The 22,900-nt window shown below is 35.8% G+C and overlaps 3 protein-coding genes across 4 annotated transcripts; 2 read left to right on the plus strand and 1 right to left on the minus strand.

Moving 5' to 3' along the window:
- The first annotated feature begins 214 nt into the window (after positions 1–214).
- Positions 215–6,117, plus strand: LOC110380925 (ceramide-1-phosphate transfer protein). The gene is made up of 5 exons (XM_064038107.1): positions 215–452; positions 1,113–1,324; positions 2,669–2,844; positions 4,477–4,656; positions 4,784–6,117. Exons 1-4 carry the CDS (start codon positions 334–336, stop codon positions 4,603–4,605), a joined length of 636 nt encoding a protein of 211 aa, XP_063894177.1. The 5' UTR covers positions 215–333; the 3' UTR covers positions 4,606–4,656; positions 4,784–6,117.
- Positions 6,118–10,697: 4,580 nt separating this feature from the next.
- LOC110380928 (RING finger and CHY zinc finger domain-containing protein 1) lies at positions 10,698–16,323 on the minus strand. Its single transcript, XM_049844822.2, has 7 exons — positions 16,045–16,323; positions 15,096–15,257; positions 13,684–13,842; positions 13,015–13,197; positions 12,492–12,587; positions 12,063–12,148; positions 10,698–11,766 (listed from the first exon to the last, which is right to left on the minus strand). Exons 1-7 carry the CDS (start codon positions 16,153–16,155, stop codon positions 11,610–11,612), a joined length of 954 nt encoding a protein of 317 aa, XP_049700779.2. The 5' UTR covers positions 16,156–16,323; the 3' UTR covers positions 10,698–11,609.
- A 350-nt stretch (positions 16,324–16,673) lies between these two features.
- LOC110380927 (L-dopachrome tautomerase yellow-f2) lies at positions 16,674–22,833 on the plus strand. Of its 2 annotated transcripts, none has more exons than XM_049844820.2 (10): positions 16,674–17,000; positions 17,193–17,393; positions 17,608–17,729; positions 19,808–20,034; positions 20,180–20,291; positions 20,530–20,610; positions 21,354–21,464; positions 22,111–22,264; positions 22,571–22,620; positions 22,706–22,833. In XM_049844820.2, the coding sequence occupies exons 1-9, from the start codon at positions 16,781–16,783 to the stop codon at positions 22,594–22,596; spliced, it is 1,254 nt and encodes a 417-aa protein (XP_049700777.2). In that variant the 5' UTR covers positions 16,674–16,780; the 3' UTR covers positions 22,597–22,620; positions 22,706–22,833. The 2 variants fall into 2 exon arrangements, with proteins under 2 accessions (XP_049700777.2, XP_049700778.2); XM_049844821.2 differs by having other exon boundaries at positions 22,571–22,616; positions 22,704–22,805.
- Positions 22,834–22,900: the final 67 nt, after the last annotated feature.

Below are 22,900 nucleotides of genomic sequence, written 5' to 3' on the forward strand. Positions count from 1 at the left end.
TAAATTTTACTCACGTAAGTATCTTGCTTAATCAACAAATGATAAACTTGCAAATGTAAAACGCCTTCATATATCACTTATAAATAAGGTATTTTAAAAACCTATGTACTAAAGCTATTTTAGAAAAATACCTAATATTTATCATGCAAACTCGTATTCGTGCCGCAACACTATTTTGACATCTGACAGACGGCCTTAATAGGAATGCCAGTTGCTATTGCTATCATCAGGTTAATGTCAAAGCAAAGTGTCAACGACAGTTCGTGTTGTCAGCTGTGTCGTTTGTGCAGTAGTTAGCGATATTTAAAATTATTTTTAATTATTTTGAGAGAAATGTCTAACGAAAACGCGTTGGATTTACACCATGTTCACCAGAGTTTTCAGAGGAGTCTCAAAGAAGAAGACGACGTTGTTATCGAAGCTTACATAGACGGTTACAATGAATTAGTGAAGTAAGATTTTTTAGATTGTTTCCATATGGATTTTAAATTATTAAGTGCTTAGATAAGATTGGACAAAACATTTACGAGGTCGTTGGTTGCGAATTAGCGAGAAATAGTACATTGTAGTTACGTTATTCAATGTATAGATGTGTTTAAAGTTGAACAATGGTTTGGCTTGAAACAATGCAGGCAATTCCATTTTGGAGTTATGCACCTATGCAGTTGAGCGCGGGACTTTTCAATTAAGTCTATGGTACACCGTAGAATATTTTGTCCTTTCAAATACATAGGTATATTATGGAAGTTAAATCTTAATGTCACTTATTTACAGTAATTTTCCTTCTTATTCTTATGGTGTATAACGAAACATGACCATGATTCATGTGTTATTCATGTTAATTGAGAATAACTTGTTGAGAATCTGCATAACTTACTGAGGACTACAAGAATGTTACAATAACAAGCTGTTCACAGAAGACAATTTAACTTTTATTTCATTTCATCCATGGTTTTATGAAGAAACAAGAAGGTTTTTATTTCCAAAATTGCAATCTTCATTATTCTTAGCCCAAGAGGTGAAATTAAAGGATTTAGCCTTTAAAACAATAAAATCTGATTAATTATGTCAAAATATTTGGACCCCTATTGTATGTAAAACATCTCTTTCAGGTTCCTCAATCTGATAGGATCAGTATTCTCATTCGTAAGCAGTGATGTCAAAAGTAAAATTAAAATAATGGAGAAGCACAGAGAGGGAGACGATGCAGTACATTACGATTCATTCAAGAAAATGATGACGTATGAAAAAGAGACAAAGTTATGTGACAAAAATGGATTTGTGTCTGGCTCCCGGACAATGCTGCGTTTGCATCGTGGTTTGGGTATGCATCTTCCTTTGTCTATACTAAAGTTATAAAGCTGAAGAGTTTTTTGTTTATTTCTTTAAATGCGCTAAATCTCAATAACTACTGGCCCAATTTGAACGATTCAGCATAAGATAGCCTTATATAGCATTTATTGATTAAGCCTATTTTTCTGGGCTTGTGCAGAGGTTTCCACAGGATGTGGGTGAAACTGCTTTCAGAAACTAGTAATATAGTAAAGAGAAAAGCATTGTTTTGGTTGGTTTGTACCATAGAGGCTATGAAAATACTGAACCGTTTTAAAAAATCCTTCACTGTTGAGTAGCACTGTTAGCCCAAGTAACATAGGTTACATTTTATCTAGGTACAGGCAGTAGTTCCTACAGGTGAAACCCCAAGATAACAGCTAGTTATCAGTAGATTATTGATTCAACTGAATGTTTTATGATACAGTTTGTCTGATAATCATTAAATTAAAGATTATGTTATTTATTATTTTGATAAAAAGTATTTTTAATACCTATGTGCATGACATTATAAATGTTTTTCATATCATTAGAGTGCAGTATTATGTTTTATGTTATTATTAATTAGCCCTAATGAGATTTGAGTTTAACAGTAAAATTTAATGAAAGTTAAATACAAATAATTATACTTAGTTAATTAATTAATTGTTACATGGTCCACCATGCACATATAATGACTATTGTTATTATAATTATACTGTTATTTAGACTAAATTGTTGATTAAGGTTTAACTGGGAAAGAATAAAAAAGATCCATCTTACAAATATTCAAATTTATAATGTTAGGCTGGGTAAAATCCTTTCATGAGTATCCCTATGATTTTATGAGTAGCTTGTATGATAAATAGGACTAGCCGTGACCCAAATATTAAGAGACACTAAATAGATAGTAAATTGAGCATAATATGTTATGTCAGAGCAATGATTTTGCAGCAATCAGTGACAAACTAAATGTTATTCTATTACATAGATAGCTGGTATGTTAGTCCAATGGTAGATCTACCATAGTTGGCACTGTGGTCATGCCCACAACCCTAATTTACTTTTTATATCACAGTTCTTTATGTACTTCTTTATAAATAACCCTAATCCCTTATCTACTTCCTCTATATGTATACTCACTTCCTTTTATACTTCCTTATGTATCTCCCCCTACATACCTGAATTTAATGAATGTGAATGTACATCAATTTTCAGTCATATCGGATGTATACACACAACCCAGTTTTAAGACCTACTCACCCCTGCATAACTGGTCTTCATAATACCGATGCCATCAATTCCCACCGACGCACATGTAATGCCACACATTCTAACTTTAAACATTTCTTCGCAGACTTCATACGATTGTTCCTGAAGCGCCTGAGTGAAGCTGACGAGGACATGAACACTTGTACCACATGCCAGGGCTCCTATAACGAGACCCTGGCGAACTTCCATCCCTGGTACATTAGGAAGGCAGCTACACTGGCCATGCATGCCTTGCCGTCGAGACCTGATCTATTGAAAAAGGTAAGATTTGTTTAACTAGATTTTAACTGCGATTTTGTCTGCGTAGAATAGATTATTTCTGCATCTTATATTAGAAAAAAAAGTAAAAAGAATAGGAAGAAATCATGTTATAACTTTTACGCAAATGTTCAGAGTTAACTTCGCATTAGTTGTATTAGTTACGATTAGCTGTGTTTGTGCTTTCACCCACCTCTCGCATAGATCATATACCTAATTAGAAGATAGAAAGTCTAGTCTACACTAGTAAACATGGCTTAGCTACAGACTGTCCAAGTGGCTTGCGGAGAATAAATTAATATTTTTACTAAACGACTTCCCGAAAAGGAGGAGGTTATCAATTCTGCTTGTCCTTCGCAAAATATACAAATAAGTGTACAGGAATTCCCTTCATTATCTAACTACTGGCGTCAGCAAAAAAAATGCTGCGGAAAAACAAAAAATATCGTAATTTCTCGCTCTACTGAATTCCAACATTCCTATAAGAAGCCTTGACAATCAACGCGGCAGCAACTGGGTCGTTTGCGGCGCCAATCAATAAATAGCAATCAGTATAATTGTGAGAATCACCACTCGATTATTACTTTAGCGTTCGTTTGCATGCCCACTCTATCACTCCTGGGTATGACGTCATTAATTATATTGGACTACGCGTATAGCGTCGCTATTCGTATTGGAAAAAGGGAAATTCACTTCCTAAAAAGCTTGGTCGGAGTCTAGAAAAGGTCTCACGAGCGTACAAATAGACAAAAGTCAACTTCACAAAATCGCACTTTTGTCCTCATAATTTTTTTTTTGGCCGACAGTTCTTATTTCTTCTACATATTGATAATTCTTCTATTACCTGCACCAATAAGAAGGAAGCATTTCTTTGCATCCTAGAGGCTCCGAAACTATATAGCATCTATTCGTAAAACTATTTCACAAGTAACATATGTGCTATATTTTATCCGTGTAGGTACGCCTTCCTACACTACGTCAGTCTATCATAATCCTAATTCAATCTCCTTATGTAAACGCTTGAACGGATGTTCTACTAGTACGCCACGCCACTGAAAAGCATTAAAAGATTAAAGATTATTTAATAAACAATGACGCTATAATATATGCTGATTATCACGCCACATTTTCGCGAGCTGATAATATTAATTGTAATGTTTCGATGTTATCGTTCTTATCAATATAGTGTTATGACGTGGGGGATTGTCTTGTGTATTTCCTACCTGTAATCTGTTTTGATAACAAGGGTACTTTTGTGAAGGGAATAACACTGACATCAACGGGGAATTTTCCATAGTGGCCAGTGCTATGGAATAACCACTTACATCCCATGATCCCATCATTTACTGCCCCTATGAACTCTCCCTAAATGCTATCTTATATAGTGTCCTTATGAACTCGCTTATGTACTGCTCTTACATAGTCCCCCTATGCACTCTTATGTACTCTCCTATATGCTTTCATATGCTGATCTGAATATTAGTAAGGGGCTGTAGGAAGAGAGCTGAACGTCCAGATCCTGTTGCGGCACTCTGCTCATTTTCAGCCTGACAATGACCGTGTGTCGAAAATGTCGCGAATTTTCAGCTTACCATTTTCGCAAAAACTAATGCATATTGTCCCTTGTTTTTCCAGATCTTCGGTACAGACGAGAGTTTAACAGCAGCACTAGCCATCTTACCACAGACGCTCACATCTTGCGACGAGGTGTACGCTCGCGTCGAAAAACTATACACCGACTTCGAGTTCCATGAACTACCATAAAGTGCCGAAAGGTATTTATAGAAAATTGTTACATAAAAACTATTTTATGTACAGACGCCAGCAGGTCAACCTACCCGAATCTGTCAAATTTTACCAATGGAACATTAACCTTCCACCATTGTGATAAGGTTGAAAATCTATTGCAGAAATTTGACAGATTGAGGTAGGTTGTGCTGTCCCCTATGGTAGTCAAACCAAAGAGGTTACTGCTCACGAATTTTTGCATAAAGCAGCTTTATATTGTAGAAAAATCTTGCAATATATGGCTTATATCTTAACTTGGAATTGCCAGTTATGCCTTAGTCCCATGTTACATGCAAACGAAACATTGTCCGTATCTTTGCCCGAATTTGCTCGAAATTGAATCGAGCAACTGATAGCGTTTTAGGCCAGGCGGGAGTCAAAATATTTTTTATTTATCTACTATTTAACTATAAAGAGCTCTTTAGCACTTCATTTTTCTTTTCAAATAATACAAAATCTCGATCGGAGAAAGGATCAGTCTATAATAGTATACGTTTTCCCATATCTACTTTCAGCACATATGAAATTTATTTTATTAACACCTTAATCAATTAAAATAATATTGTATTCTGCTATCAGCTTTATCAATTTGATGAAGATTGCTTATCGCTGTTTTGATAAAAACTCTATTTTAATGCAGTGCGTATTTAATTAATCTTGCTTTAAAAACCTTACAATTTCTTATACCTTCTTGCATTGTATGTTGTATTTCCCTTTTGGATATTTTTTCTGCAGTAGGGAAACAATTAGCCTCATTGGATAATTCATGGGACTTAAAAATTCTTATCTGATTATAAAGTAAAGAAAAAAAACGCATTCTAGAAGGCGTTCATTTTGACAGATAAACTATACATTGCGTTGTTGGCTGCGTTGTAATGACCAACTTTTCGAACAGAACAATCAATGTATATCGTGCTCCTGTCAAAATGTTAGTGCTTACGTATTTTTAACACGAAATAAGCGTAATGTGATTATACTTGTCTATCTCACAAGAGCCATATTGTTATAATCAATAGTTGTGTTAAAATATGATCTCAATTACAACAAGTACACTTAATACGCATAATGTTTTAGTTATTAAATAGAGGTACATCTTTTGTTTACGTAATGTGCAGTGTTGCCAGTGTAGTGGTTTCTATGATCATGGCAACACCAAAAAAATAATAATGTTGGTAATCTATGGAACTAAAACTGTTTTATTTTAAATATCACAATGAAGGCTCTGAGCTATAAAACAATGCATTTTAACTAAAATGCCTAGTGCTAATATTAGTTAAGCTAAGCTTTAAGTATACAGATAATAAATTATTTAATATTAGTGCTTTGAAAAGAAATTAAACTAAGAAATATCGTGTTATTTTACAATGCTTGAAATTCCAAACTAAAAATTAAGCCTAATTTCTTATAAAATATCGCAATTTCAATAATCGACTGATAAATGCAGTGTTTTGAATTTTTGACGTATGTCACATTTAGTACTGCCATTATCTAAACGCAAAAGGAAAAAAAATACACAGGTACCTATCTGTAATTAGAGATTCAAGTATCGTAAAAAACCCTGAATATAAAATACTGTAAATGTATGTCAGTCGATTATTACCTTGCAATTACTTTATATGAGCGTGCAATATTTTTAGAAGCTAAAACAATTAGTCAAAAATTTGAATCGAAAATTAGATTTAGAAACTAGCACTGCCAGAACGGCTAGTACCATATATCATTTAATAATATATACCTAAGTAAAAGTATATATAAAATGTGTCACTCCACGATAAAAGGTACCTTATGGCACTTACGACATTGTGTTTCGATGTTAAAACGATAATAAGTCATTTATTCGAAATAGGCTGAAAAACAACACTGTGTAAAGGTCAAGTTTACAAAAGACAGCCCTCAAAACTCCCGCCCTTCACCACTTCCTATGAATTTTTGCTAGGAAGTAGAAGTGGTGGAACAAGCTCCCCAGCAACTCAATTTTGCAGTTATGGTTTGAGCCGTTCTATACAAAATGTTAAAAAGATTGTTATATAAAATGTAAGAAAACTTGTACAATTTCTATTTCTAAACGACTTAAGCGCCAAACTCCATAAGGTAGCTTTTCTAGTAGAATGACACCAATGTTTGTATGTTTGTATGCGCGCAATGAGCTCAATTGTAACGATTGCTCATTCAACAATATTTGGGTAGCTTTTGATAACAATAGTTATAAATTATGATAATTATGCTAACTTTAAAATCATGTTTAATCTACGCCCTAAATTACCACTAAATTACTACTGTTTAGTTCAATGTTAGTAGTAATAAAACTACATTCTTCATCCACATATTACAGTTTTAAGTTTAAGTTTTTTTCAGTACTTATAGTTTTATCATGTGTTTGGTGCATAGCCGTTTACGAAAATATATTAAAGTTATTGCTTTGTAGGTATTAGGTATAAGTGCATCAGAAGTGTGTAAATCCACCTTTTTATTATAAAAATCATATAAGTATGTAATGCATACCTACTACTTCAAGTATTTGAAACAAATGAATAAACAGAAAACCCAAAAAACATGGTTTCGGAAAGTTAATAAAACCTATGTACAAAGTATACCTAATATTCAATAGTGATATTAATAAGAATGAAGTATTATATTTCCCCATATCTTGATGTCCGTAATTTATAATGTGGCAGCTAACCAATATTGTATTTTATGACCTAAGATAAAAATAGTCAATAAACCCACAGTGAAATATATTATCGTGCTTTTTAGCCATCATTAAATTTAATATTTCATTATTCTCATCATTTCATGTATAACATTGTTTTTATTTAGCCAATCTAAGGTTCCTTTGAACATCTTTATTTTCAATCTAAATTAATTAATTAATAAGAGTTTTTATAAAAATAAATAAATGGAATGCATATAAATTATCAAATAAGTGTAAGATTTCTATGGAATTGTATCTTTATTATAATCATGCTGTTAACTATGTGTAAATTATTGCTAATTTTTAATAGCACTCGGGGCCTAATAAAAAAAAATGGGGCAGTATGTACGAACTCTATAAATGTTCTCATCAAGAGGTCACTTTGGCCCCAAGTGTGTGTGCTTCGTACATTCCCAAATCATTCCTTGAAGGGAAGCGTTTTTTATAGTTTTTGTAACAACGATTTGATGAAATAAAGTGTTTTTGCAAGGCATGTATAGCTTTTTATTATCAACTCTTCCTCATTAAAATGTAATCAGACAGTGCTGAGATCATTTCTCTATTCAAAAAAGTACTTACCTCTTCATGCATCTTTTTAAAAGTGTTTGTAAATAGAAACAACAATATCATTATAAATATCGCATTTATTCGATGCATTCTTATCTGTTCATACGCAACACAACAATATATTATAGTAGAACAATATATAACATTAAATTAATTCATGGATCGAAACTTATTTTACAGAAGTTTTGCAAATCGCTGATGGAGGGTCAAACAAAGGTTAATAAAGCCCATAGATTTATATAAAAAAAGAATATGTAGTAATTAATCCAAGTCAAATACAGTGATATAATTAGTTTAACAGACATAAGTATTATCTACCTACGAACACATAATATTCTGACTCGATTAAAATGATGATAATTTTATCCTCTTGGTAGAACAAAAAACAGACAACTATGTATACAAAGAAACAGTGTAAGTATTTTATATACATGTCTACTCATAAGAAATCCTGTATCATCAGTTTACCAAAAAAGACTGCTAACAATAGAAAAATGCGAGTAAAACAGTATATTTTATCTCCAACAGTAGCATTAACACAGGAATCAAGAAAAAGTTATAACAATAAAAAAAACAGTAAAACCGTCTGTCTCGATTGACTTCATAGATACAAAACAGCTGAACATAAATAGTAAATACATACATTTACAGACAGTGATAAGTTGCGTGGGGCACACTCATACAAGTATTGGAGGACTTATTAAAAACAAATATTAGACTAAATAAGGCTAGGATCTGGTATTCATCCGGATAGTCCGGATATAAAACATTCAACATGGTTCTAGCCAGGATTTTACTCCATAAACTTAAATGATTTATGATAACTTTTAACATTTACCTTCAGCTTATAAAGGTGTCCAGGCCGATGGTCAGCCACGGCAACTGTTCATCGATGGAGATTAGCCAGCTACGCAGGACATATTATAGTGCACAAGCATTTTCCCAGACACAGGTGCACTCCCTATTCCTTCACTCTCATAGCCCGATGGGACGGCAATCCGACACGACTGGAGAGAGATCCTGCCTAATTCCATGAGAACCGAACATCACTCCCGGCTATAAATATCACAATAAAGGTATTTTAACACACGTTTCTTTTTTAACTTAATCAAGCTAAGCATAGAAACACACTGCATACAATCTCTTAACATTATTTATTGATTAAAAAACGGAAGAAATCTAGCAATATTCTATAACTATGGGAGATATAGCGAAACAGTTAATTTTAATAACTACATGTTAACAATATTTTAGCTTTATATAAAGTATCCTACTATTATTGCTTTAAAACGAACGTGACGATCAAAACTCATTGTTTCACTCTCCTGACCTATAAAATTAATTTGAAATGTCGATTGCTAAAATAGTTCAGGAGTACGAATACAGTTCTCGCGAAACTCAACAGCGGTCTGCAACTACATTCCGAGGCCTCCACCCTATACCTACCTAAAAATGGTTTGTGGGCAGGGACTCCCGCAATGATCTGTGACGACAAATAGTTTGGCGAGAACTATATCTACATCGTTCAGGTAATTACCGTCATACCAGTGATCTTATCAAAGCGCTCTAAAAATGTAACAGCGCCTTTTGAAACTTGGATATCTTTTTATTAAGTGTAAAATATGCGTTCCTATTCGGGCTGATCAAGGCACGTTCATTATAATCATAATGAATGATGAAACTCCAATTAATTTAATAATGTGGTTAAATCACAGAGGATAGGTTTTAATCATTGTATGGTGCTTTTATTTGAGCTTCGAAATCTAATCTAGTGCTTTCTATTCACATCTATGAAAAACCTGAAAGTCTACAATGTCAGTATACATATAATAAAATTGACTACCTTTTTGGGAACTTAATATTGTATATTTTGGATAATAAAATCTATGAGATTAATTAATTAAATTGTATGTATGTGTATGTACATTATCATCCTCCGAGCCTTTTCCCAATCACGTTGGGGTCGGCTTCCAGTCTAACCGGATTCAGCTGAGTACCAGTGCTTTACAAGAAGCGACTGCCTATCTGACCTCCTCAACCCAGTAACCCGGGCAACCCGATACCCCTTGGTTAGACTGGTGTCAGACTTTCTGGCTTCTGACTACCCGTAACGACTGCCAAGGATGTTCACTGACAGCCGGGACCTACAGTTTAACGTGCCATCCGAAACACAGTCAATGGTGTCTAAGATATACTTAGAAAGTACATACAAACTTAGAAAAGTTGCATTGGTACTTGCCTGACCTGGGATGTGTATGTACATTATATTACAAAATATTGATTATTTTTACTGGAGGACTTTCAATTTTATGGTTGTGATTATAAAAAGTGGTGCCACCTATGTATGGCATTGCTATGAATAGATTTATTGGACAGAATACACTCAACTGTTATATTTCATTATATTAATTTCTAATTGCTTGAATGGAAGAAAAAATACGAGATATAAACATTATTGCAGAAAAAATCCTCGATAAAAATGACAGATGCAAAACTGGCGTAATTTATCTATTAAACGAAATAGCAACAAGAAATATATGAAACGTTTAAAGAAATAATCCTAACCTTTTTATGACACAGCCTCGGCACTAATATCATGTATCGAATTATACTTCACTAGTTTCTGACAGCGGTTTCACCCGCATCCCATAGGAATTATTCCGCGCAAAAAGTGCAACGGATTCCTCTATAAATTGGCTATCTAACATTGAAAGAATTTTCATAGTCGGCCCAGTAGTTCTTGAGATTAGCGCGTCCAATCAACCAAACAAACTTCAGCTTTATAATATCATAGATTAAAAGACAAAACTGTGCTTCAAAGACATAAGTCCGACGTATATTAAAAAAAAATCTTTAAATTCACAATATAATTTCCAAATAAATATAATAATAATTGATAAAAAGATATGTCAAATTGCTACATCAACTTATAGAAATTGCCGACTTATTTATTAACAATATAAAATAACAGTGGACAGTTAATATTAGTCGGATCTGACGTCCGATGAACGCCCAAATTCACTGACAGAAAAAACGTCAGTTTTTCTTAAAAAACTATTTACTTCGAAAATTTAACGTGAATATTTATATTAAAGTTTTTTTTAGAAAACTGAAGTTTCTGTAGTCGGTAAACTTGAGCCTAAAAAAATACATAAATCATCACGGCGTATAAGGTTCGCCGCACATATTCCTACTGGCAAATGCGAATGGTGTTAACTTTTATCGAGTAAGTTTTCTCGTCTGAAGTTAGCTACTAATTATTACACGATAGTCAAAATGTATGAACCGAACACTACCGTGTATGCGCGAGGCGTCAATTAATAGCTAACTTCGGAGACGCAAAGTTATTTGACAAGAATTGAAACATGTATCTTCGTGAGTATGAAGTTAGCTGTTTGGATGTACATTCGTTGGAGAAGAAAATTTTGCGTAGTCAGCTAACTTATGAATCAATGGATTAGAAAGAAAATGGAAAGATTTATAGATATCACGCAAATATAAAGGATTCAGATTCTGAGTGCGAGTGGAAACATGTGCGGTAACTCTAAGCATGCGCTTGCGACTATTAGTCGTGCATGCGACTAATAAGCGCATGTTCCTCGGTATCAAGCCTGCTGCGACGTATCACGCGACTCAGAGAAAATGACAGCCGACGAACCGCTGCGACTAGCCGTACGACTAAATGTCGTGCGACTATTAGTCGTGAGGACTACACGATGTGTCAAGCCTGCGGCGGTTCGTCGAGCGGGTTGGCTTGGGGTAGGTCGTGCTGAGGCTCGTCACGGGCTTCAGGGAAGGTGGCGGATGACGAGCCGCTGCGACTGGTCGATGTAGACGTCGCGGTCGACGAGTCGCCCGCTTGCGCTGTGTTTGAGTCCCTGCAATAGGCAAAAGGAATTAGTCCATCTTTAAGATTAACAAAAATAATGTAAGTATGTACATGTAACGTCGAAGGTATGGCAATGTTGATTTTTTTATAATTTAATGTAACTTCACTTTTAGATATACATATTTAATTGTGACGTCCCAAGCCTCTACTCGAAATTTTCTCGTCTACCTACACCCGCTGATCCACTGTAGAATGTATTTCGACACAGCGATTAGTATACAACTATTTCATTTTTCTCAATTAAAAAAGGAATTTTCTAATTAGGCTATGAAAATATGTACTAACTTGTGAAAGCCATTGGTCTGACAAGTGTTGTAGGCGCCGCAGTGTTGGCACTTTAGACCTACTACGTGGAACTTCACTGTCGATAGCTGAAAATAAAACAAATTTATATTATGTATGAATTACAACAGAAATATTCATAAGCAAAAGAAAGGGAAAGAAAACAAATTTAACATTGTCATTTATGATTATGTTTTCACAATAATAAAAATGGAACATGCGTCATTTTGTGTTTTTTCTTTTAACTTGATAAAATCTCCAACTCGAAAATAAAATTAAATGCTCTTCAACAGCTTTGATATGACAAGTTTCATCACTTTCAAATCATGTAGAAAGGTGACAATGGGCCTTTCGAGCTCTTTGGTAGATAGTTTCATCAGAACACATTAATTAAATAGCTTCCTTCGAGGTTGAAAGTTATGTGGTATTTACCTTATGACAATCCTTGCAGAGTATGGTAGCCTTGTAGTCGGCGTACTCTGGCGGCATCGGCGTCGCCGCTACTTCCGAGTCTAAGTAACTCCACAACTGTAAGGAAAATTAACATAAATCAGCATTATTTTACGTGAAAAGTGATGGTCACTGACTTTAAATGACCAGATAATGAACAATGAAAATAATCATCTATCTGACTAGCCTTTTACAAGCGGTTGTCTTCGAGTCTTTCTGGATGCAGCTGCGTACCAGTGCTATACATGCAGCAACTGTCTGAACAACCCGATACCCCTTTGTAAGACCTTGCTTCTAACTAACTGTAAAACCTGCCAAAGATGTTCAAATGACAGCAGCGACCCACTGAATAAACCGACTGTCTATATAATAATACACATGCCTCACTGGTCACCCGTCCAAGGGATCCATCGAATACGAAATACAAATCGGTCTTGTAGATCCTGAAATCACCACGTTAAAACAAACAACTCTTCAGCTTTATAAAACCAGTATAGTTCCTCACATTAGTCATATCAATCATGCTAGTCTGGCAGGTGGGGCAGGCGTAGTGGCCGGAGTGCAGCAGCTGCTCGAAGCAGGGCCGGTGCAGCAGGTGCCCGCAGTCCGGGATGTGGCACGGGATGCGGGACGTGTGGATGTCTTCCAGGCACACCGGGCAGTTGGACCGGGACACGTTCTCTACGCACTGTGGACGAATTATGTTATAAGTATTAGTATATTGGGTAGACTGTAATTATGTTGCTGAAGTATATGTTACTCTTTTTCTTAAAAATCATAGGGTATCGTTCAACACTTAACATCAGTAAAGAAGACACGGTACATGACGGAACTTCATAGGGAGAGTACATAAGGGAATACATATAGGGAGTATATAAGACTTGCCAAAAGGAATAACAAGAAAATTACATATGGGGAGTTCAAACTTAGCTGCAAAACAGCACCTATTAAACGATAAAATTTACAAAAGACATCCCCCAAAAACGACCACCCTTTACCACTTCCTATGTGTTTTGCTGGGAAATAGAAGTTGCGCAACAAAGGGAGCCAGTACATAAGGCAGCAAATAGGGTAGTACATAAGGCAGCAAATAGGGTAGTACATAACTAAGGGAGTATATAGGGGTAGTAAATAAGGGAGCACATATCACTGCACCACATAAGTCTATCCTCACCCTATGTCCGACTTGCTGCAGCTGCACGGGCAGACACATGTTGCATCGCTCGCAGTGAAAGAAGCGGTCGCGCCCCCCCACGCGGCAGATGCCGCAGCCCTCGCAGTGGTACTGTCTCTTGTCATCGTCGTCGAATAGGTTGCAGATCAGGCATGTGTACTGTGGACAAAATATTAATTAAATAAATAAATAGGCTTGGGGAATGAGAAAAAGAGTAATTAGTCATACCAAGTCTTCATAGGAAATAATATTTCTATGGCATGAAATTCAAAGATAAAAGACTTATTTCTACACAATCGTCGGTCTTCTTCCTCCTACCCTGTTCCCTGTATAATCGTCAGTATATTTCAAAATTCAGCAGTAAACAGAATTAATTCGACACCCTATCGTACGCAGTAATATCACCCTACATTAGTAATAGACAGTTGATAACCCTTCGACTTTGCCAGAAATAGTAAGTAGGGTCCTACCATTATCTCGATGGGTCCTACACACGCATTGCGTGTCATAATACACGACATCACCAAGTGATTTTGTGATAAAACCTCCACTAAGCTGGTATATTATAAGCTGTGTCGCACGCGTCATCATTGACGCAACGATGTTTGTTTGAGTCATAGATTAAATTGATCTACTGACGGATTTCTATAGGTAACCGAACTGTTTATTGACTTGCTCATTTGAGATAGAAGACTATTAGATACATACAAGTTCATATTATGTAATGTCTCTAATAGGCAAATCAATTGATAGATTTGTTATGGAAATCCCGCCATAGAAAATATTCTTAGGTGGGGTTAGTTTTTTTCTTTGAATAAATTTAGAAATACATCTTGTCTTAATAAGGTTAATTCCAAAATCTGGTTGACTTGTAGATTTTTCTTTACCATATCTATTTTTAGCTGTAAATAAAAGATACGGTGGCTACAATAGATAAGACTACTAACTAACTACTACTAACAAATATTCTTAATTGTGTGTGTTACTTGGTTAAACAGTTGATTAAGTTTCAAGGTTAGCCAAGCATTTGTTTAGGTGTAAATTCCTGTATTACCATATTATTATGTGAAACCGGGCATAGTCCTTTTTTACCAAATGTTTTTGGCCAGTGGTTTTTCAGTGTTCAATAAATATATTGCCCTTTATTTATAATTACCTTTTTTCTTTTTAACATTTTTTGATATAGTGCATACCAAAAACTTGTTTTTCTTTTAAATATAAACCTGTCCCTAAGCATGACCCAACTACCTAACCCTAACAGGTAAGAACATCAAAAACAAGTCACATTTGCTTGAAGTTATCCATTGCTTGCATCTTTGAAAGAATTTGCAATTTATTAAGATGAAGAATTAAGTCTTTCTGTGACATTTACAGCTCCTAAAAAACAATACATATTAGAATTCAGTACAAACCTTTCCGAACCTCACTCCGCAGTTCTCACACTCTTCCTGTACCTTCTGTCTCTTGTCACACTCGGTGCAGATGAGCTCCGTGACCGACTTTCTGTTGAAGTAGTGCTGTTCATTCTCATCGTGGCAGTATCGGCAGACGTAGACTTTGTTGCAACATGGAGTCTGGAATAGGTAACAATTTGTATGTGAAAATGGGTAAATATATTAATAGTACGACTTTATTTTGTAGGTCAGATAGGCAGTCTGTCCTCGTTAAATATTAGTACTGCATCCAGTTAGACTGGAAGCTAACCCCAATGTAGTTGGGAAAAGGCTAGGCAGGTGATGATAACAAATATAAGTTGACAACTTTATTACTAAGAAAATGGCTTACATGTAGATTCTGAATATTATAAGAAAGCCATAGTAATTCTTCTAACATACAGAAACTTGTAAGAGTACAGGTATTCCCATAGCAACTGAGAAATATCCAACATATGGCAATGACTCACAGATCAAATAAACCATAAACTATAATACCATTGATCCACAACTATGAATTTAATGAACAAAGAACTCTTCAAGAGCAAAACATTCCAAGTTCTATATTTAAAATCGAACAGGATTCAAGTAGAATAAAAACTTTCTTTGGATTTTGTCTTCCTTAGAAAACAATTCTGACTAATTGATAGGTTTCAAGCATAAATATAGTGCCACATAGTGCAAGTTTATATTGGGAGAAAGTTATGTAAAGTTTTCTTTATATCGTTGCAAAAATAAAGCATGACCCGCGGTTTTCGGTTCGTTGACTTGAGCTTTGTTTCTCATGTCCGCATGTCAATATCTCGAGACTTCTACGATGTTATGTTTATATATAGACCACGACTGTTTTGTTCCCGGCTATCACACAAAAACCATATTAATCAACCAATATCGATTAATTAGCATCTGTTTGTGATCTATAACTTACCACGAACTTTGCACGACGTTTGTAATGAGCGCATCCGATGCGTTTTTCTTTACTCGGCTCCGTGGTCACCGCATCATTAATATTCACACTTTCTTCTTTTTCTGTAGACATTTTCGGGCTGATACACCGATGCACTTCCCGATAACAACACACCAAGGTCTCAGGACGTCATTCAATGGATTCTTTCAATTATTAAATTGGATGTATTGAACAACATTTTATTTGCGTGACATCTGGCTGATTTGAGTGATTTTCCAATACTTAAGTCAGACTGGATTTTGCGCCTAATTCAAGAGTGAAGAGTCAAGTATTGAGAATATGTTTGAAATAAAACAGAGATAGGAAATGAGTGATGCCTAAGATTGCGAGTCATTTTTACTGAAACACAATTTTGACGTTTACATTTTGAATACGTTTAGTTATTACTTGATTTCTGTGGTTAAGTAAACATTGATTTCTAAACTTCCCATTCAAACCAGGGCTAAAACGGCCAAACAAGGAGAGAAAAGTTTCTAAAATAATATTGAGATTATTATACATACCTAAGATCGTATCATTGTTAACCGTGTATTGGACCTCTTGCAATCACTGATCATATGCATGCATGACAATACCTACATGACGTCATGTTTCAGCCTTTCATTACCAAATAATCAAAACAAACATCAACACCAAAATGATAAAATTTTTGTAAAAAATTATAAGAATGAAAAAAGTCCGTTAATAATTTCACAACATGGCTAACTTATCCATAATTCTGATACTGTTATTCATATACCAAGCAGCAGCGCTGTTACCTCCAAGGTTCCAATGGAAAACTATGGACTTTGCTTGGGAGGGTGCTGAAAGAGAATCAGCCCTCACCAACGAGTCGTACATACCTGTCAACAACATGCCAACAGGAATAGCAAGGTGGAGGGACAAGCTATTCATCACCATACCTCGGTGGAAAAAAGGCTAGACTTATTTCCTCTACGTAGTTTTTAGGGTTTTGCTGCAATTAAGATACGGACTACAGAGTTTAGACTGTAGAGGTAGATAATGCCCCGTTTAACTGGTCATCGTACGTCCTGGCATCGTCATAAAAGAAAGATACTACCTACCTATAAATCTGCCTATATGTCTCTGAACGTTCATCTCCCCACCAGGAATTCCGTCATCCCTGAACTATGTATACCTAAACGGCACTCAGGACGCGCCGTTACACCCGTACCCCAACTGGAATGAGGGTTGCCTCTCTTCAGACGGCACCGTGACCTCCAACAGGACTGTCGTGTCCACCTTCAGAGTGAACGTGGACAAATGTGACAGGCTCTGGGTCGTAGATAATGGAGTCAGTGAGATGTCTAGTAAGTGATCTTGTAATTACTTCACAGTTTTCGAAAGAAACTACTAGGTAACTATAGGTACCTACAGAACATTTAAGTTCAGATATCATTCCCATCACCAAACCACAGATTACTAACCAAACGCTGTCTTTCTATTTATTCTACCCACCTTTTCAAATGGTTTTTAAACGGCAGGGCATTTTTTCGTTGTTCTCAAAGATTAACTCTTTCACAGCGGATGTAAAACAAGTATCGGACCCCGCCGTGCTTGTATTCGATCTGAACAATGACAGCCTCTTAAAGAAACACATCTTCAAGGAAGAAGTGTTGGCTGACACCTCTGTGCTGACCAGCATTGTGAGTATTCACGAACTTCTTCGCTAACTATCACTACAACACTTGCTTATAGCTTGCGAAGCAATAATAATTACCTACTGTGGCCAGAGCTTCAGAACTTTTTTCTCACCAAATTCTTCCCGTACCTGGATGAATAGAACATTCTGTCACCCGAGCATATTGTGTCTTTCCAACAGTAAAATAAAAATTCAAGTCAGTGGTTTCAGAGCCCATTCGAGACAAACAAACAATAAAAAAAAAGTATATGTACGGTGTCTTTACGTCAATGACGCTACCGTTTTCAAGATTTACTTTTACGTGGGACCATGGAACGCCGCAGTTCCATTTAAACTTTCCCGCGTATATCTATTTATAGAATGGAACGCCACGATCATTATTTGCTCGTTGTTTCGCAAGCTTTCATTCTCAGCACGAGTAAAAAACTCTATGCCACACATAAATCATGTGTCTTTCATTGGTAACTAAAAGAATTTCGTAATAAAAACCTACTTAACATTAATAAGTATTAGCGCGGTAGTTACTAAGCGATAAGAATACGCCACGATTAACGTGATCGCGTTTCGTGACGGAAAATTTTGTCGTTCACCGACTGACTAAGTACTTATTAAAATATCGTCGTGCCGTTTTGTCGTTCACGTGTACGTATTTTTCTCTCGTTCTCGCACCGGCGGCCATGCTCTATTCGTTTTTGTCGGTTTCAGTGTCCGTCTATAAGTGCGTGCGAGGACACGTCGCGTGTTTACCGACATGACGTTTTATATAGCACCGGAAGTGTTAATTCCGCTTGTAGAAAAGAAGCCTGCCATATGGGACAAAACAACAGATGTGTATAAAGATAAAGAAGCAAAACTGTCTGCGTGGAAAGATATTTGCTGTACTCTGGATCCCAATTTTGATGCGTTAGATGGAAGGGATAAGAAAGATATTAGTAAGTTCCTGGCGGTTTTTACAAACACGATATACATTTATGATGTTAAATTTTTAAGAACCTATTGTTTATTTAATATTTTGTTCTAATGCTGACTATAGTTTATTTTTCTTTTACAGTTAGCAGGATAACTACAAAATGGTCATATATTCGAGATGCTTTCATGAGATCGCAGAAAAAAGAAAGAAGAGTAAAACGAAGTGGTGTATTCACGATAACATCAAAACCGTATAGGTATAAGAATATTTTGCAGTTCTTGATGAAATTGGTTGAACCTCGTGTGAAACAAGAGTCGTGTGATTCGATTGAGCTCGACGATTCCAGTGACTCGAGTAGTGATGAGGTAGAAAATGAGCAACCACCTACTCCTCATAAGATTGTTAAGACTGAAACATTAGAAGATACGATAACACATTTTGTGGATACTCAATCAGACCCTATTCAAGAACACCCACAAGTAACATTTATTAGAAGTGTTTTACCATCTTTGGCGTCATTTGATGATGATGACAATTTGGAATTTCAAATAGGTGTTTTAGCACTGATTCAAAAAATTAGAAAGAAACGCCGTGAGAACATGGTCTAGGCACGGTAGGTAAGCCCCTAAGCACAATTTTAAGCGATAATCAAAACAATTTTGTTACTTAATAACAAGTAGGTATACGATTTATACTTAAGGTAGAATTCTGTGTATAGGTATGTTCCGTATGTTAAGATCCCTGTTTTAATGGTTATATTGTTGTCAAAATATTATGTGGTTAATAAATAAATAAAGATGTGTTTTAATAATCTTCTTTTATTTACCTTCTTTCGGATTTTCGCCACATTTGGTACCTACTCATTCAATAAAATCGTGACGATAGATGTGCAAACGATATTTTGTCTCAGGTAAAACCGACAATTCGGTAAAAAATCGTACAGTATCATCGGTATGTTACGATTTTTTCCGTAGTTGTTGGCTATTGTGACATATAGATAGATAAAGAGTGAACTTTTTTTTTCTTGTCGGTATTGTCCCACTGCTGGGCAAAGGCCTCCCCATTTTGTTTCCACACCTCTCGATCTTTTGAGTCTTTCCGCCAAGAGTGAACTATGAATTATGAAATTGAGTCTCATCAAATAATTTCAAAAATGGAAACTATTTTTCTAGGCTGTAGAAATTGTGGGCAAAAACTGTGATGAAGCTTATGCCTACATCACGGACATGGGGTCAAACGCCATCGTAGTGTACAGCCTTAAAGACGACGACGCATGGCGCGTAGAGAACCACTACTTCCATTTTGACCCCCACGCTGGGGTCTACAAAGTTGGCGGGATTGACTTCTATTGGAGCGATGGCGTTTCGTCCGGAGCTTTGTCGCAACCGAAAAAAGATGGGTTAGTTGTCTCTGGTTTTTGCTTTCGGCGGGATTTCCATAAGTTTGATCAAGCTAACCATATTTTTTTATTCTCTTTAGTTGCAAACGATTTTTATAAGTTAGTTGTTGTGAACTCGAGTGGTGATACAAAATATTGATTCTAGATACTGTGATTTGTATCTGCACCCAACTTCAAGCACGAAACAGTTCAGAATGTCAACGAAACTGCTACGTGACAAGGATGCGCCTAAAGAAGACATATTCAATGGAGTTGAGGTACTCAAAGCATACAACATTCCTAAAAAAATGCAATTTTAGAAGTTATTATTTATTTAATAAATATTTTTCGATTCACATTGGGGTGTCATTTCTCAATTTGTCAGTTTTTGTGTTAGAGTGTTGCCGCACGGAAAATCCGCTAGTATAAAAGTGCTCTTACTTATACCGTAACGAAAATATTGAATTTGCGTACCAAACCTTGTAGCTTAAAGCTTCATAATGTCTTTTCTTACAGATTATTGGTGACCGGGGTCCGAAGACACAAGCCACGGCCTGCGATATAGATCCAGCAACCAACGTATTGTTTTATACACAGGTGAATACATCCAACAGGGTATTTTAGTCTAGATGAGAAAAAAATTAAAAGTGTATTACAATGATTGTTTAGAGGAAAAGCAATCGGGAAATGTTAGTTTCACTTCGTAATAAATTTTTTATTGCAGTTTAAAGTTTTTAGGTTTTTTTATCTGTCTTTGAACACTACGAAATGTCGCCGCCATGCTAATGACGTCATTACGGTAGTAAACAAAAGTGTCAAACAAATTTATATCCACTGGTACTTGAATCCATAATTTGTCTGGTGTTTTTACACTAGTGTTCTCACATTCAGAAACAACACACCAACGATACGGAGCATAATTACTCATTATTAAAATTTTCAATACATATCAAAATATGTATTACTGACAGCTGTAGTTTGTTTACTAACGTAATGACGTCATGACCAAAAAACAATCATGGCGTCCGTTGTGTGCCGCGTTTTCGCGAAATAATAAAATATAAATTTGAAATTATGATAAAACAATTAATTTATATTCGTACATAACGTGAGAAAAAAAAAATATTTTTAATTTTTTAGAGATATATTAAGACTAAAGAATTTATTTAAGATATATTTCAAAAATGCATGTAATACCCTATTAGTTACTGTATAGGTAGGTAACTATTTATGCTATTCTAAGGAACTTCTTCAGTTTCAAGATTTTTTTTAGCAATACGCAATGCTCATTTTCTTCAAGTTCTTACGACTTTAGTTGCTGACTGTGCTTTCGATTCCAGGTCTGCAAAAACGGCTTAGGTTGTTGGAACCTGGACAAACCATTCAGCAGAGAGAACACTCCTTTGATACTCAGCGACTGCAATTTAATGGAGTTTCCTAATGATGTCAAAGTATGATGCTTACCTACATATTTTTTCCTTTTGCTGTTTAAAGTTTGCTGTGTAATGAACTTGCATTAAAAAAATATATTTTGCTTTAGCCTGCTTTTTTGACGACTAGAAAGCCTTTTTGTACAACAACATAGAAATACTGCCTTGCTTTTTAGCTTAGATATAGTCGTGGTGGCCTAGTGGGCAAAGAACCAACCTCTCGAGTATGAGGGCGCGGGTTCGATTCCAGGTCAGGCAAGTACCAATGCAACTTTTCTAAATTTGTATGTACTTTCTAAGTATATCTTAGACACCAATGACTGTGTTTCGGATGGCACGTTAAACTGTAGGTCCCGGCTGTCATAGAACATCCTTGGCAGTCGTTACGGGTAGTCAGAAGCCAGTAAGTCTGACACCAGTCTAACCAAGGGGTATTGGGTTGCCCGGGTAACTGGGTTGAGGAGGTCAGGCAGGGCAGTCGCTCCTTGTAAAGCACTAGTACTCAGCTACATCCGGTTAGACTGGAAGCCGACCCCTACATAGTTTGGGAAAAAGGCTCGGAGGAGGATGGGAGGATGGATTTTTAGCTTAGATATCTTCAGTGACAATTTTGCATGCTAGCTCTCCACCAGACTTGCTTACAGTATACGGAAAATATTTTTTGTAGGCGGATAAAGACGGAAACTTATGGATCCTGAGTGACAGACAGTCGCGGTTTCTCTACGAGGCCATGGACTTCGGCCAGGTGAACTTCAGAGTACTGACGGCACCCACATCTACCCTTATACAGGGCACGCCGTGTGACAGGAGGAGTTTCTTTAGTAAGTGACCAGAAATATATGTTGTGATTAGTGAATACATTTAATACAAGGGTTGCTCCCTACATTTTCTGCTCCTACCTTCTAATGGCGGTTTTCGAAAATCCTCCTTGTTTAATTCGAATGAAATTGAACTTTTTTCACATTTATTGCCTCACTAACGCATTAGATTATATGTCATGTTAGTGATAAGGTTGGTATATAAATTTAGTTGTACTGCCTCAAATAGTTGTCAAAAAATTGTTATTATTCTATTCTGGTTATATATTATACTATTCTGATGGTATATATTATACTATTCTTACACAGCTCGGTTGGTAGGACGGCAAGCATAACTTTGAAGTTTCACAAAACTCTAGGTAATTATATACAGTGATTTTAGAATGCAGAATTTGTATAATAATTTTGACAGATAATTCTTAACAGATTTTGTGCTCTCGTCAGGTCGTCTCAGCGATTCAATGGTTAAAGTGCGTTAGTTGATCAGCGACAATTCAGATTTGTAATAAGTGCAATATAACTTGTCATGTATACCTTGTAACTGTTATTACCTATACCAACAAAGTCATAATATATTCAAGTTAAAACTGGAAAATGGTTTATTTATTCCACATCGTGGTTTATATGGAGAAAAAGGTA

This window comes from Helicoverpa armigera, chromosome 15 (genome assembly GCF_030705265.1).
Source record: "Helicoverpa armigera isolate CAAS_96S chromosome 15, ASM3070526v1, whole genome shotgun sequence".
Classification (NCBI taxonomy): domain Eukaryota; kingdom Metazoa; phylum Arthropoda; class Insecta; order Lepidoptera; family Noctuidae; genus Helicoverpa; species Helicoverpa armigera.

Excerpts from the sequence above, each read along its gene's own strand:
- LOC110380925 (XM_064038107.1), top strand. The coding sequence starts at position 334 with ATGTCTAACGAAAACGCGTTGGATTTACACCATGTTCACCAGAGTTTT. Across the intron at positions 453-1,112 it reads GGTTACAATGAATTAGTGAA|GTTCCTCAATCTGATAGGAT; the intron begins GTAAGATTTTTT and ends CATCTCTTTCAG. Across the intron at positions 1,325-2,668 it reads GCGTTTGCATCGTGGTTTGG|ACTTCATACGATTGTTCCTG; the intron begins GTATGCATCTTC and ends ATTTCTTCGCAG.
- LOC110380928 (XM_049844822.2), bottom strand. The coding sequence starts at position 16,155 with ATGTCTACAGAAAAAGAAGAAAGTGTGAATATTAATGATGCGGTGACC. Across the intron at positions 13,843-15,095 it reads GCGGAGTGAGGTTCGGAAAG|TACACATGCCTGATCTGCAA; the intron begins GTTTGTACTGAA and ends TTTTGTCCACAG. Across the intron at positions 13,198-13,683 it reads TGCAGCAAGTCGGACATAGG|TGCGTAGAGAACGTGTCCCG; the intron begins GTGAGGATAGAC and ends ATTCGTCCACAG.
- LOC110380927 (XM_049844820.2), top strand. The coding sequence starts at position 16,781 with ATGGCTAACTTATCCATAATTCTGATACTGTTATTCATATACCAAGCA. Across the intron at positions 17,001-17,192 it reads CATACCTCGGTGGAAAAAAG|GAATTCCGTCATCCCTGAAC; the intron begins GCTAGACTTATT and ends TCTCCCCACCAG. Across the intron at positions 17,730-19,807 it reads CCTCTGTGCTGACCAGCATT|GCTGTAGAAATTGTGGGCAA; the intron begins GTGAGTATTCAC and ends CTATTTTTCTAG.